Genomic DNA, 16,716 nt, shown 5'->3' with positions numbered 1-16,716 from the left:
GGCATCACCAAGAACTCATAGTGGCCATAATGAGTCTGAAAAGCCGTCTTAGGGATATCAGATGCCCTAATCTTCAACTGATGATAGACAGACCTCATATCAATCTTAGAGAACAACGCTGCATGCTAGAGCTGATCAAACAAGTCATCAATACGGGGAAGACGATATTGTTCTTGACTGGTGCACCCTAAGGTGATATACTAGGGCGAATAAACCCTTTGCTCAACAAATCTTGCAATTGATCCTTCAACTCTTTCAACTCAGCTGGAGTCATACGATAGAATAATAAAAATGGGATTAGTGCCCAGCTATATATCAATAGAAAAATCAATGTGTCTATCCAAAGGAACACTTAGAAGATCTGTAGGGAACACATATGCATACTCTTGAACCACATGAATGGACTCCATAGAAGGCGGCTCAACACTAGTGTGCCGGATAAAAGCTAAATAAGAAAAACATATTCTATTAATCAGTATCTAAGCACATATGAAGGATATAGCCTTATTAGGGTTAAAACCACTAGTACCCTTTCTCTCAATCTGTGGAACACCAGGGATCGCTAAGGTAACAGTCTTAGCATGACAATCAAGAATCGCAAGATAAGAAGAGAGCCAAGCCATACCTAGTATAACATCAAAATCTACCATTCCTAAATAATCATGTCTACCCAAGTGTCACACCCAGCCAAAGAAACAAGACAAGATCGATACCCTCGATCCACCACTAAGGGCCACCCACAGGTGTAGAAACATGAGCATGCACATGCTTACGATCACATATCAAATCAAACTCAAAAGCAAAATAGGTAGACACATAGGAGGATGTAGATCCTGGATCAAATAAAACAGACGCAGAATAATGGCAAATAGGGACCATACCTGTGATGATGGCATTAGAATCCTCAGCCTCAGGTTTCCCCAAAAAAGTCGGGAAGGTTAGAGTAGCCAAAACCATTGGAATTTTGATTTTATACATTGGGAAAATTCATTTTGTTATTAATAGACTAGGAAGGGGGAAAAGAATAACTTTTTTAGTTTCATTGAATAAAATGCAAACGAAATGACTTACTAGCCACAGTATATCCCCGACACAACCTACATTCACAAATCCACTATTTATTTTACATCAAGTAATACGTGGAGTAACTCCCGATATAATAGTAAAAGTAAGACATGTAGCTGGATTGACTCATCAAGTTCCCATTGAAATAGGATCCACACAAGGAAAAACACTTGCCATTCATTTGTTATTAGAGGCATCCCAAAAATGTCCGGATCGAAATATGGCTTTCAAATTAAGTTCTAAATTAGTGGATGCTGCCAAAGGGAGTGGCGATGCCATACACAAAAAAGAAGAGACTCATAGAATGGCAGAGGCAAATAGAGCTTTTGCATATTTTCGTTAATCCATGAACATGATCTATACATCTCGATCAAAAAAAATCAAGAGAAAAAAAATCAGAATTGATCAATAGATTTCTTGAAACAAATGAAAAGGTATCGAAAGATGAAACATAAATCATGGATCAATTAAGCCCTCTCGAGGACTTTCTTAAAAGAGGAACCTCTAGTAAATACCATGGAATAAGGTTTGATCTTATTCATGGAGATTCCGTAACTATTTCAAAAATGGAAAGTTTAACACAATTGGTATTTCTGTTTGGAAATTAGAAGTAGTTACTAATTCATGATCTGGCATGTACAAAATAAAAACTTCATTCTTGATTCTACAAATTTTTTTATGAAAGCCTTTCATTTGCTTCTCTTCAATGGAAGTTTGATTTTCCCAGAATGTATCCTAATTTTTGGCCTAATTCTTCTTTTGATGATCGATTCAACCTCTGATAAAAAAGATATGCCTTGGTTATATGGCTCCTCTACCACCTCCAGTTTGAGCAACACCTCTACCTCTACACTGAACCATAAAAACACTACCATAAGCCCTACCGCCTCTACCTATTTTACCCCTGCCTCGACCCCTGGCCAAAGGCACTGAATCTTTGTCTGGAACAACTGAATAAGTATGATGGGGTCCTGAGTGAGTCTGCAAGGGGAACTGTCATATCATGTTCCTGGATCCCCACACCCAAAGCAAGACCTTAGTATGGATGACTATTGTTTTGCACCAGATGAACTACCATGGCCACCTCGGTCAGAACAATAAGAACCACGGGACAACTTTCCACTCTTAGCCGCTGGTATGGATTCATGTATGGGCCCATGATGCTGAGAAAAACCACCACCTCTGTGTGACCCCATACCTTTAATGGAGGCAATAGAAAATTTATGAAAGCACGGGCTCTATTGGGGTTCCAAACTCCTCTCAAACCATTAACTTCACCTCTTTAGCGGTGCTCACTATAGACCGGAAATAAGCCCTTTTTTGGGATGATCTAACCATGTAAGATTTGATGGAGAAGGTCATCTCTCACGAACCTGCAGACTCTCTTTGCCTCATCCAGAATCAAAGCCACAATATGTCGAGATAACTAATAAAAATGTGCCTTATACTTAGTAACCGACATGCTACCATATGTTAAGACCTTGAACCTTAATAAACTCTTCTCATGCACGGTCCAAGGGAATAAGAGATCCTGAAAAAGCAATAGAGAACATATCCTACTCTACCAAAGAAGATCCAACTGGTCTAAACCTCCCATAAGACCTCCACCACTCCTTGGAGAGTCTACGAAGTTGGAGTACAACAAAACAAACACTAAGAGAATTGACCATAATCACCGCCTCTAGCAATTCATGGCATAAAGTCAAAAACTCATGAGCGTCCTTGCTCTTACCACACTGAAACTAGGGTGGTTTCTTCTTTTGAAATCTCTTATAATAATGTTAATCATCCACTGTCAGGACTATCTTAGGAGCAACTTGTACACTGAGAGCCGGTGCAGGCACTGCTGGTAGCTGACCCACCTGATCACAAATAACTAGACCATGATGCTGACCTAGGGTCTGTGCCCTTACTTTAGTCTAAGAACCCTATAGCATGCCTATTGCACCCTAAGAAAGGCCCTCTAGTACACCCAACATCCTCATCAAAGTATTTTGAAGCAAGGGAGCCGCATATTCAGGAGGAACCTGGTCCTCAACAACCTTCACCTGTGGCTATCGAGAAGTGTAAAACCCTAAAAATTGACAAGATGAAATAAGGAAGATTCAAGGAAAATTTTCACTAACCTCAAGTCCATGACTCGATCTACTAGTCATAGGTACTCCTACGAGTCGTAAGAGTGACTCATAGGGATGGTACTGAGTAAAGAAAAAGTGATTAAGGGAAGGGAGGGTCTATGAGTCAAGTTGACGACTAATAAAAACAACAAAGACTCGTAATGGAGGGTCATAGTCAAGGTTCAAAGGCTCAGAATTATAGGTTTCTCAAAACCTACAGAATGAATTGGGTCTACGACTCATAACACTTTTGACAAGTTGTTGTAGGCTCAAATTTGGAAGTTTAATGAAGGATACAAGGGTCTTTTACCAAGCTCAGTTAAATGTATTTGGACACCTTTAGGGTAATGTTCAAAATCTATAAATTCCCCAACCCTTTAAAATCCCCTCCTATTCTATTTCATTCTCTAGAAATTCTCTACGACAATTAAAACAATTCTCTCTAGGTGAACTCTTACAATTTAATCTAGGGTTTCAAGAACATAAGCCGTATTGCAAATTCAGAGCTAAATTCATCAAGGTATGTGGGGTTTCATTCATGGGTTCCATTCACCCATGAAGTCCCAAGGTTTTCCTCAAAGATCTCTTTAATCTTAGTTGCTATTTAACCCTAGATTGATGATATTGCATTGCGCTATTTCAATTATGTTTTATTTGGTTTCAATGATTATTATAAGAATGATTATATATCAATTGCATGAATTCAAGTTGTTTTACAAATGCCCATGCATAAAACTAGTTTGAATGATGATTTAATGAATTATGATCATGAAGTTCAATGATTTTCAAAGAAAGCTTCTATGGAAGGAGTTTGAGATTTAAGAATGAATAATGAAGATTATGATGCTATTTCAATGATTATTTAAGAAGTTTTTATGGTGTGATAAGTATAATTCTCACACAATCATGATTTAAGGGTGATAAGGATAATTCTCACCAAAGTTATGAATTCTTGTGAATCATTAAATTATTGAGCTACTCTTACGACTATTTTCATGATGATGTTATTGATGATGTTTTTAATGAATTTTATTGGAATATTGACTAAGCACCGAGAGGAATTTTAGGTGGGGTTCGATCAAGTAACCAAAGGTTAGTTACCGAAAGGAATCCTATTAGCAACCTAAAGTCCCAAACTATGTTGCCCCCGTAGGTTGCCTTTATGGATTAACTAGTGGATCCACATATAGCTCATGATGTTAAAGATATACTCATAGAGTCTACCTTGGCAAGTAGTCTCTTTCTTCTCGATGTGGGAGTTACATCAGATTCTATTTTATAGCTCGCATGGTCTTAGATGTCGGTTAAAGGTCTTATCCCACACAAGTCATATGAATGATGTAAGTTTTACTATGAAGTTTTTATGATGCATTGACCACATGATTTTACCATAATTTTAAATGCTTTTAAGTCTTATCTATGTTCTTATTACATTGATCATGCATCCTATGCCATATTGCTTATGTTCTATTTCTTGTTCATATATATCTCACTTACTTAGTACCTTTTATGTACTAACATATATTTTGCCTACATTATTTCATAATGTAGGGACTGACGATCCTCACGCTCCTTACATCCGTGGCTAGAGTTGATATAGTATTCTAGAGTGTTGGTGAGTCCTCATTCATCAAGGAAATGACTTTCCTTTATATTTCTACTTTGATTTCCCTCATGTTAGGGTGAGCTAGGAGCTTGTCCTAAGATCCTGTCTATTTATAGAGACATGTTTAGATATAGAAATTGATGTAGTTCGTTTTGGACATATGTTTTGAAACCTTTTCTATTCCTAAACTTTTATAGTTTTGAGTTGATATTCCCCTTGGTTCATTATGTTTATTATACCTTAAGAACGCGATGTATGCTAAGAGACTTAATTTGGGTCCTTCGGGTTGCCGATCGCCGTGTCACTCCTAGGGTTTAGCTTGGGGTGTGACAAACTTGGTATCAAAGCCTAATGTTTAGGGGTGTCCTAGAGAGTCTAATATGCCGCATTAAGTAAAGTCTTGTTCAACGGTGTAAAGCGTGCCATATCTATGAATAGGAGACTATGAGGCATCTTAGGAAAATCTCACTTCTTTCATGATCTATATCATGCGATAGAGTGGTACTCTAAGTCTTTACTTTCTAATGATTGTTCTTTGCGATTTTTAGAAAATGACTCCATGAAGAGCTCCCGTACGAAGGAATATTAAAGAGGAGAAACAAGCTCCAAATAATCCCTTGAATGAACAAGTCTCACATATCAAGTTCTGTGCAGCTTTCCAAGTGCTTTCTCAAGCTGTAATAGCACTAGCCAATCTTGAGGTGGTTGTTCCCGTGAACCCAATTATGGGTTCGACGACAACAAGGGTTCATGACCTTATGAGAATAAATCTTCCATAGTTTTGGGGCTCTAAAATGGATGAGGATCCACAAGAGTTTGTTGAGAGTATCCACAAGATTATTGAGATAATAGGGATTATCTCGACTGAGAGGGCGGAATTGGATACTTATCAATTAAAAGGTATTTTTAGGATTTGGTTTGATCAATAGAAGAATGAGAGGCCTAGGGAAGCAAATCTCATGACTTGGGAAGAATTCAAAGGAGTATTTCTTAATCGCTTTTCCCATTGGAGTTGAGGAAGGACAAGATACAAGATTTTATTAACCTTAATCAAGGTAATATGAGTGTGAGGGAATATGTCCTCAAGTTCACCCAATTGTCGAAGTATGCTCCATTTATAGTCGCCGACCCGAGAGATCATCTTGAACAAGTTTGTGTCGGGTGTGTCAGATTTTGTATTTAAGGAATGCAATACGGCCATGTTGATTCGGGATATAGATATCTCTAGACTCATGTCCCATGCGGAGAACATAGAGGATGAGAAACTAAGGGATAAGGATAGAGAGTCCAAAAGGGCAAGGACCGATAGTGGTGATTCCTCTAATGCTAGGTCTAAAAGTGGTGGGCATACTCAATTTCACCAAAGGTATTCTGGTCAAGGTTCTTCCAATGCTCCTACTCCAAGATTTGACAAGGAAAGGGTGCCCAACACTAAGCCTCAAGAAGGAGTTCTAAGTGGCCAAGTTATCCCTAATGCAAAAAATGTGGGAAGAATTACAAGAGAGAGTGTTTAGCGGGATTGAATGTGTGATATAGGTATGGTAAGCTGGTTCATCATGCTAAGGAGTGTAGAGTTAAAAAGGTCGTCCTCAATGCCAAATTGCTCATAGAGGGCAAATGCAACAAGGGGCCCAAGTTTAACTAAAAGGTGGTCAACGTAATAATCGGTTTTATGCTCTTCATGCTAGGCAAGATATGTAGGAGACTTTCGATGTTGTTACCCGTATGTTACGGGTATTTCACTACGATGTTTATGTCTTAATTGATCCGGATGTAAATTTATCCTTTGTTACTCCTTATATGGTCATGAGATTTGATGTTAGTCCCGAAATATTATTGTAGCCTTTTTTCTGCTTATACTCTAGTAGATGAGTCGGTTGTGGATAAAAGATTTTATAGAAATTTTCCAGTGTCGGTTTTCACAAAGTTACTTCATGTGATCTAGTTAAATTTTATATGACCAATTTTGATGTTATACTTGGTATGGATTGACTATATGCATGTTATGCTTCTATTGATTGTAGAACTTGTGTGGTTAAGTTTCAATTTCCGAATGAGCCGATCCTAGAATAGAAGGGTATTAGTTTCGTGTTTAAGGGTAAATTCATCTCGTGTCTTAAGGCTTGGAAAATGATTTCCAAAGGTTGCATCTACCATCTTGTGCGGGTGAGGGATACTAATTCCAAAGGCCCTACTCTAGCATCTGTCCCTATTGTTAATGAATTCTCGTATGTGTTTCCCAATGACCTACTCGGCGTTCCTCCTATAAGGGAAATTGACTTTGGCATAGACCTTCTTCCTGACAGCAAACCTATTTCTTTCCCTCCTTATCGAATGGCTCCGGCGGAACTAAAAGAGTTAAATTACCAGTTGAAGAACTTGTTGGATAAGGGTTTTATTAGACCAAACATATACCCATGGGGTTCTCCCATTTTATTTGTTAGAAAGAAGGATGGTTAGCTTCATATGTGTATCGACTACCGTCAATTGAACAAAGTGACCATAAAGAACAAGTATCCAATTCTAAGGATAAACAACTTGTTTGACCAATTGCAAGGTGCAAGCTACTTCTCTAAGATTGATCTATGTTTTGGTTATCACCAATTAAGGGTAAGGGAGTGTGATATTCCTATGACAGCATTTTGAACAAGGTATGGCCACTTTGAATTTCTAGTTATGTATTTTGGACTAACCAATACCCCTGCGGCCTTTATGGACTTGATGAATAGGGTGTTGAAACACTACTTGTACATATTCGTAATTGTGTTTATTAATGATATTCCGATCATTTGAGGATAGTGTTGCAAGTATTTAGAGATCGTCAATTATTTGCCAAGTTTGGCAAGTGGGAATTTTGGTTGAGATTGGTTGCTTTTCTTGGTCATATTGTGTTCGGTGAAGGAATTATGGTTGATCCTAAGAAAACCGAGGCGGTTAAGAATTTGCCTAAACCATTTTCTCCTTCGAATTTTAGAAGTTTCTTGGGCCTAGACAAATACTATAAAAGGTTTGTCAAAGGTTTTTTATCAATCTCGTTGCCTTTGACCAAGTTGATCCAAAAGAAAGTGAAGTTCCAATAGTCGGAAGATCGTGAGAAGATTTTCCAAGAGTTGAAAGATCATCTTACTACCGCCCCTATTTTGACTCTACCGAAAAGGTTCGATGGATTTGTTGTGTATTGTGATGCCTCAAGGATAGGACTTGGTTGTGTTTTGATACGAAATGGTAAGGTGATAACCTATGCTTCTAGGAAGCTTAAGTTGCCGAAAAGAAACTATCCGACTCATGACTTGGAGTTAGCGGCGGTTGTGTTTGCTTTGAAGATTTGGACACACTATATTTATGGTGTCCATGTGGATGTGTTCACTAATCACAAGAGTTTGTAATATGTGTTTAAGCAAAAATACATAAACCTTCGATAAAGGATATGGATTGAATTATTGAAGGACTATGATATGAGTTTGTTGTACCATCCGGGTAAAGCTACAGTGGTTACCGATGCACTTAGTAGATTGTCTATGCATAGTGTTGACCATGTTGAAGAAGGAAAGAAAGAATTAGTTAAGGATGTGCATAGATTGGCTCATTTAGGTATGCGGTTGAATGATTCTACGGAGGGTGATGTTCTTGTTCATAGCGGTTCGGAATTGTCCCTTGTGGTGGATGTTAAAGCTAAGCAAGATAATGATTCAGTGATGGTGGAATTGAAGAAGTCGGTTGCCAAAAGAACCACTGAGGCTTTCTTCCAAAAGGGAGATAGTGTGCTTTGTTATCAAGGTCGGCTGTGTGTACCCAATGTTGATGGTTTAAGGGAATTAATACTAGATGAGCCCCATAGTTCTCGGTATTTGATTCATCCAGGATCTATTAATATGTATTGTGATTTGAGGGAGGTGTATTTAATGGTATGAAGAAGGATATAGCAGAGTATGTGGCAAGGTGTCCTAATTGTCAACAAGTGAAGGTTGGATATCAAAAACCGAGAGTGTTAGCTCAAGACATCGAAATTCCTATTTAAAAGTGGAAAGACGTGAATATGGACTTTGTGATGGGTTTGCCTCGTACCAAGAGAAAACATAATACTATTTGGGTTGTTGTGGATTGAATGTCTAAGTCGGCATATTTTCTACCGGTTAAGACTTCTCATAGTGCCGAAGACTATGCGAAGTTGTATATTCGCGAGATAGTAAGACTTCATGGTGTCCCTTTATCTATTATATCTAATCAAGGTACTCAATTCACCTCACATTTTTGGAAGTCATTTCAAAAGGGCCTTGGTATGAAAGATAAATTAATTATCGCTTTCCACCCTCAAATTGATGGCCAAGCCGAAAGAAAAATTCAAACGTTGGAAAATATATTGAGGGCATGTGTCATTAAATTCAAAGAAAGTTGGGATGAACATCTACCATTGATTGAGTTTTCCAATAACAATAGTTATCACTCTAGCATTCAAATGACTTATTTTGAAGCTTTGTATGGGAGAAGGTATAAGTCCCCGATAGGGTAGTTTGAAGTAGGCGAGATGACATTGATCGGTTCCGATTTGGTATTGGATGCTATAAAAAATATGAGACTCATAAAACAGAGGTTGAAGACGGCTCAAAGTCCTCAAAAGTCCTATTCGGACATTAGGAGAAGAGATCTTGAGTTTGATAAGGATGATTGCGTCTATTTGAAGATTTCGCCCATGAAAGGTGTTATGCATTTTGGTAAGAAGGGGAAGTTGAATCTTAGATATGTTGGACCCTACAAGATATTAAAGCATATTGGTAAATTAGCTTATGAGTTAGATTTTCCATTTCAGTTGGCTATGATTCATCCGGTATTTCATGTGTCGATGTTGAGAAACTTTGTGGGTGATCCGAATTCTATTGTGCCATTGGAAGATGTGAATGTTGAAGTGAACTTGACTTATGAGGAGGTTCTAGTGGAAATTTTAGACCGGCAAGTGAAGATATTGAGAAATAAAGTGGTTGCATCCTTCAAGATATTATGGAGAAATCAACAAGTAGAGAGTGCTACATAGGAAGCGGAAAAAGACATGATGAAGAGATATATGTACCTCTTTCCCTTCAATCAAGCTTAAGGTATTAGGTTGACCTTATCCAGGTCACCTAAATTCCTACGATTTAGTTCTTTCTATGATTTCATATGCATGCATGTTCATGAAAATTGATTTTAAAGTCATGTTTTAAGTTACATTTGAAAATCTTATGTTCTATACATTTTAATGTGTCATTATATTCATGTTAGGTTGCTAGTACTCTTTTCATGTCCTTTCTATGCTAGTTGAATCTCATTCGAGGATGAATGTTCCAAGTAGAAGATATTGTAAGACCCCTAAAGTTGAGAAAATGAAATGAGGAAGATTCAAGGAAGATTTTCACTGACCTCAAGTCCATGATTTGAACTCCTAAGGATGGTACTGAGTAAAGAAAAAGTGAATAAGGGTACAAGTCAAGTTGATGACTCGTAGATACAACGACAACTCATAATGAAGGGTCATAGTCAAGGTTTAGAGGCTTATAATTGCAGGTTTCTCAAAACCTACAGAATAAGTTGGGTCTACGACCCGTAACAATTTTGATGAGTCCTAACCATGACTCGTAGGATTGATTCAGAGACACAAACCTCGGGGTTTTCTTAGACCTGCAGTACGACTCTAGTTGATGAGTCATAGGAGTTTGTATGACCCCTGGAGTCCAAGTCATAGGCTCAAATTTTGAAGTTTAATGAAGGGTATAAGGGTTTTTCCCCAAGATGGGTTCAATGTATCTAGACACCTTTAGGTCAATGTTCAGAACATATAAATTCCCCAACCCTCCAAAATCCCCTCCTATTCTAAATCATTATCTAGAAATTTTCTAAGGCAATCAAAGCAATTCTCTTAAGGTGCTCTCTTATAATTCAAGTTAGGGTTTCAAGAAATCAAGTCTTCTTCCAAATTCAGAGCTAAATTCATCAATCTATGTGGGGTTTTATTCATGAGTTCCGTTCACCCATGAAGTCCTAAGGTTTTCCTCAAAGATCTCTTCAATTTTAATTGCTATTCAACCCTAGATTTATGATATTTCATTGATTTTTTCAATTAAGTTTTATATGATTTCAATGATCATTATAAGCATTATTCTATATCAATTGCATGAATTCAAGTTATTTTACAAATGCCCATGCATAAAACTAGTTTCAATGATGATTTCAATGAATTATGATCATAAAGTTCAATGATTTTCAAGGAAATCTTTTATGAAAGGAGTTTGAGATTTATGAATGAATGATGAAGATTATGATGATGTTTCAATGATGATTTAAGAAGTTATTATGGTGTCATAAGTATAGTTCTCACACAATCATGATTTAAGGGTGAGAAGGACAATTCTCACCAAAATTATAATTCTTATGAATCACTAATTTAATGAGCTACTCTTACGACTATTTTCATAGTGATGTTATTGATGATGTTTTTAATGAATTTCATTGGGATATTGGCTAAGAACCGAGAGGACTTTTAGATGGGGTTCGATCCGGTAACCAAAGGTTAGTTATCGAAAGGAATCCTATTAGCAACCTAGAGTCCCAAAATATGTTTCCCCCGTAGGTTGTATTTATGGATTAGCTAGTGGATCCACATATAGCTCATGATGTTAAAGATGTTCTCATAGAGTCTACCTTGGAAAGTAGTCTCTTTCTTCTCGATGTGGGAGTTACATCAGATTCTATTTTATAGCTCGCATGGTCTTATATGTCGGTTAAAGGTCTTATCCCACACAAGTCATATGAATGATGTAAGTTTTACTATGAAGTTTTTATGATGCATTGACCACATGCTTTTACCATAATTTCAAATGCTTTTAAGTCTTATCTATGTTCTTATTACATTGATCATGCATCCTATGCCATATTGCTTATGTTCTATTTCTTGTTCATATATATCTCACTTACTTAGTACCTTTTATGTACTAACATATATTTTGCCTACATATTCTCATAACGTAGGGATTGATGATCCTCACGCTTATCACATACGTGGCTAGAGTTGATATAGTATCCTAGAGTGTTGTTGAGTCCTCATTCATTGAGGACATGACTTTTTGTGTATGTTGCTACTTTGATTCCCCTCATGTTAGGGTGAGCTAGGAGTTGTACTAAGCCCCCTTCTAGTTATAGAGGCATGTTTAGACATTGTCACGACCCAATTCCTTAGGTCATGATGACATCCAGTATAACCCACCAGTAGGTAAGACAACCCATAAACCCGTAACTTCAAGTAATGTGTTTGAGGGCAGAAACTAAACAAGAGTGGTGAATTATAAAGATAGGAAGAAAGAATAAGCAGAAGTAAACCAAAATATAATATAAACAACTAAAGATCCCTCTCAAAACCTAGAAGTTACAAGTACAGAGATGCTACAAAATAAAAGATGAGTACAAGTCCCAAAAGTGGACTGAAAATATATACAACAACTGGCTAGTCTCAAAAGGCAAAAGATGGGCCATCCATACTGAAGGAGACAGGAATGATCCAAAAATGTCAAGTGCTCACCCTAGCCTCCAAAGATAACTGCAACAGGCTCGATCTATCCATGGCGGTAGCTGGTGCTCAGTCCTGCATCACGAAAGTAGATGCAAAGTGTAGTATGAGTACCAAGACAACAGGTACCCAATAGACATCATAGGCCGAATGAGGAAAAAAGGTAAAAATAATATGAAAAAGAGGAATAGCCTAATAGGAGTCAATATAAGCATCAAAAGGGAAAAGAGTACTACCTATGAGAGCTACAACTAATTATACCCAACTGGACTCCTATAAGCCCTGCCGAGACAGTCATGTGCAAGTTAAATAAAAACCTGGATGAACCCCCATAAGCCCACCGAGTACATAAAATAGCTACAACTACCAAGGCTAAGAACCACGAATCTGCGATGTTAGGAGCCGAAGTACTGTATCATTTCCAAACCAAGAATCTCCAAGAGTCAATTGATCTAGGGGTGACTTAGGGGTCAAGGCCGGGATTGGGACCCAAATGCTCACTTGAATATTTAAAGTGGCCAAGGTCGGGACTGGGTACCCGGATGCTTGCCATAATACATAAGTGCGGTCGAGGATGAGACTGGGTACCCGAATGCTCGCCGTAATACATCAATATGATCGGGGCCAAGACTGGGTACCCAGATGCTCGTCATACTAGTAAGCCGATAGAGGTTGGGACTGAGTACCCAGATGCTCCCCGATAATTCAAAACGTAGGCCGGGACTTGATACCCAGATGCTCATAGATAATTTATCCCATGATGCCAAATATTCTACTTTCCAACTAGAATACAACAGTACTAAAAATCTTTTCCCAAATGAGTCAACCGATATGCCGCCAAAACTGGAACTGAAGCCAAAGTCAACCATCATGAAATCTAGTAGTGCCGACACATCACAAAAGTCACGATTATACCGATTTATGGATGAGGATATTTTTAAGAGCAAGGGTAATGCTTAACTAAGGCCAAACTACTAGGCACTAGCCTATACACTATTCTACAAGGATCTAAGTCAGCTGGAGCGATGCCGGGGCATCTAAAGCAAGTTTATATCCTATACTAAGGCCAACATACTCCACAGTATCAACATCATGCTCATTCAACTCTCCTTATAATACTAATAAATAACGACAAGATATTCATGCTTCTAAATATCCAAAAAACCCCGATAACAAGCCTAAAGCACGATTCCTAACACCTAAAATATACAATCAAACTACCCAACCCAAATTCCAACTATTTCAAAATGCTTACACACATTCCAGTTCAATCTATAGAAAGGTAAACCGTAGCCTACTCTGAGTTGTCCTCAATCTATCCTGAATAACCCGAGTTCTAGATATGACATCCTGAAGTAAATCGGTATTGTGGGGACTAGGCTCTGAAAACTCAAACCAACCAACCATAGTGTGACAACGCCTACCATATAAGGCCTCAAACTGGGCCATCTGAATACTAGAGTGGTAGCTGTTGTTGTACGCAAACTCTGCCAAAGCTAAGTACTCCTCCCAATGACCCTTGAACTCTAATACACAAGCTTGCACCATATCCTCCAGAACCTGAATAATATGCTCTAACTGATTGTCGGTCTGTAGATGAAATGCCATACTAAGATCAATCCGGGTGCCCAACTCTCTCTGAAAGGCCCTCAAGAAATTGGAAGTAAATTGAGATCCCCTATCTGATATAATAGATATTGGTACCCCATGCAGATGGACCACCTTCTGAATATAGATTCAAGCTAGACGATCTATAGTAAAAATGGACAGTATAGGAAAGAAATACACTTACTTGGTCAATCAATCAACGATGACCCAAATACCATCATTACCTCTGGATGTTCAAGGCAATCCCATCACAAAGTCCATGGTAATCCGTTCCCATTTTCACTCGGGAATGGGTAATCTCTGAAAGACTCCACCAAGCCGCTACTGCTCGGCCTTAACCTGTTGGCAACTTAAACAATAGGATACACACTCAGTTATATCTCTCTTCATACCAAACCACCAGTAATGCTGTCTCAAATCTCGATACATCTTTGCGGTGCTCGGATGGATAGAAAATTTGGAATCGTGGGCCTCATGAAGGATCAATTGAATGTAGTCTCCAACCCTGGGAACATAAAGGCGACCATGTGTTACACCCCACATCTTTGAACTCGGAAGGTTCCTTAAGTTACTTAGAAGCTGGTATGTGAGCCACTTAATTTACGACCCTATTGAACAACTCTAAAAAGGAAGAATGTGACACCCCATGGTAGGGAAGGTTGGAAATAAGATCAAGAGAAGCCGAAAGGAGTTGGAGGCCAAGTAACGAGTCGTAGGACTCGACTTATATATGTAAACTACTAATTTAGAAGTCTTACATACGTGAGTTACTTGATTACATACCAAGCTTACGTAGCAAGGGTTTCATAAGCTCTTAAAGTGAGACGAGATTACGAACGGGATTACGAACCAACGAGGAGGAAAAAAAAATTGTACGGGGCAGCCAATGGGAGGGTGACACGTGGAAGCACCTAAGAAAGTAGGTGACCCACCTGCTTGGGGGAGGTGGGCCCCACTGCCATGTGGCAGCCCCTCCTTCAGCATGTAGATACGGTGGCCCAATAGGGACTGGACAGGTGTCACCTCTTGGGGATGACATGTGTCACACTCTACAACTACATATATGTATGTATATGAATCATACACTTCAGTTTGTTCCTTAAATTTCAGCCAAAATAAGAGAAAACAAACCCTAGAGCTAAGGAGAAAATTGCGACAGCTTGGGAGAAAAATAAGGTAAGTCCCAATTTCGTTTCGTAAATTAATTATATAGAGTATACCACAATGATATGGAAGTATTAGTAGAATAAAACTAGAGTTCGGTGCAGCCAAAAAATGGACAGCAAGCTGCCACGATGATTCAGCACGCTAAAAAAAATTCCGAGGCGCGATTTCGGCAAGTTCTAGCCAATTTCGGGAAAGGTAAGTTCTTACCCTCTAATTTGAAGTTTATGATGTTAAATTAGGGTGTATTACACACCTTAGGGGCTTCTGGAAGTTGGGGAAAAGGTTTGAAAAGTTTGGCGTTTGAAATAAACGAATTTGGAATTGCTATAGTTAAATAGTTGTCGAAGTAAGGTGTTGTGCGTGTGGGGGCTGCTGCTGGTTGTGTTGTTTCGTGTTTCAGGGTCTAAGAGTGCTATAAATGATGTGGGGGAGATTCTGGTTACAGACACACGACCCCCCGCTTCGTACGGTTAAAGGTTTCGCAAAATAGAAACTAGAAACCCTCTTTTGGTATCGTAACTTCGGGCGAGTCGTTTGGAGTTTATATTGTGTAATGTTGCCATGTTATATACATATGAGCTTCTGGTTGTATTGTTGGTTGGATTCAGGTGTTAAGGACATGGTTGGGAAATTTGGATAGGGCACATTATAGGGGAGGTGCTGTTCGATTTCCGTTAACACCTTAACTAGTTAAGGAACTAGCTGAGAAGGCAAGCGAGAGGATAAATGCTATGAATACTAGTGGGTAGCCTAAGTTGCTAAAAAATCTAAGGTTGTTAATACTCGCCTTATTTCCATGTTAAATAGGTTTTGAGGACGATGACGTAAACACGACTAAGGGAAGTCCATAAGAGGTATGTGAAGCCTGTCCCTTCTCTTCTTTTGGCATGTCGTAGAGGTAAGTAAGAAGTGATATAGTGCCTAAAGTAATTCCATTCTTGAATGCTCCTTATTCAATTCTGAATATTAAAGCTTGTATGATAGTTAAGCTAATTTCCTTGAATCTTTTATACACTGAGGACTTAATGAATATACAGACTCCTAGTCATAAAATTATTCGAAGACGAATACTCTGGAGTTCTTAGGTGAATAGTCCTACTTTGGTTTATGTCTAGGAACCTCGAGATGTAATTAATGTAGCCCCTAATGGCACTTAGAGGGCAGCTAGAATGACAATACAGTTACTCGAATTCTTAAACAATAAACTTAGTCCTCTTATATAGTTGAGTCTCGGATAATGATTTAAACTGTGTTTGGTTTCTCACTACTCTACTCGTGTATACTGTAACACTTCTTCTCTGAGTCCCGAGCCGGTTATCAGATTCATGAAATTCACTCCATTATCCACCGAGCCCTTCACTAGAGGGCCGAGTACGTATGTCTATATATATATTGATGTGTTGTAATAAGGTGGCAGTGGCATAGGGCCTGATACTGATACTACATATATGATTCACCTGACCCCTGATGGGGCCGGCTATATTGAAAATTTGAGCATGCATGTTTTTTTGATTCACAGAGTACTGGTACATATTTCTGATTTGATAATTGGTTCCCTGCTTCTCCATTTTGGATATACCTCCAGTTGTACTATGTTACGTTTTACATACTCAGTACAT

The 16,716-nt window shown here is 38.5% G+C and overlaps 1 protein-coding gene across 1 annotated transcript; it reads left to right on the top strand.

Annotated features, from left to right (window-relative positions):
- The first annotated feature begins 6,918 nt into the window (after positions 1 to 6,918).
- On the top strand, positions 6,919 to 8,699 carry LOC129890566 (uncharacterized). Its single transcript, XM_055966098.1, has 2 exons — positions 6,919 to 7,243; positions 8,278 to 8,699. The coding sequence occupies exons 1-2, from the start codon at positions 6,919 to 6,921 to the stop codon at positions 8,697 to 8,699; spliced, it is 747 nt and encodes a 248-aa protein (XP_055822073.1).
- Positions 8,700 to 16,716: the final 8,017 nt, after the last annotated feature.

Source organism: Solanum dulcamara, chromosome 5 (genome assembly GCF_947179165.1).
Source record: "Solanum dulcamara chromosome 5, daSolDulc1.2, whole genome shotgun sequence".
Classification (NCBI taxonomy): domain Eukaryota; kingdom Viridiplantae; phylum Streptophyta; class Magnoliopsida; order Solanales; family Solanaceae; genus Solanum; species Solanum dulcamara.
Note: the sequence above shows the minus strand (reverse complement) of the source record. Positions and strands in the feature narration are given on the sequence as shown.

What these genes read in the sequence shown, in the direction of transcription:
- LOC129890566 (XM_055966098.1), top strand. Translation starts at nt 6,919, where the DNA reads ATGATTTCCAAAGGTTGCATCTACCATCTTGTGCGGGTGAGGGATACT. An exon ending in ATTTGTTAGAAAGAAGGATG is followed by an intron (nt 7,244 to 8,277) that starts GTTAGCTTCATA and finishes GTAAAGCTACAG; the next exon opens with TGGTTACCGATGCACTTAGT.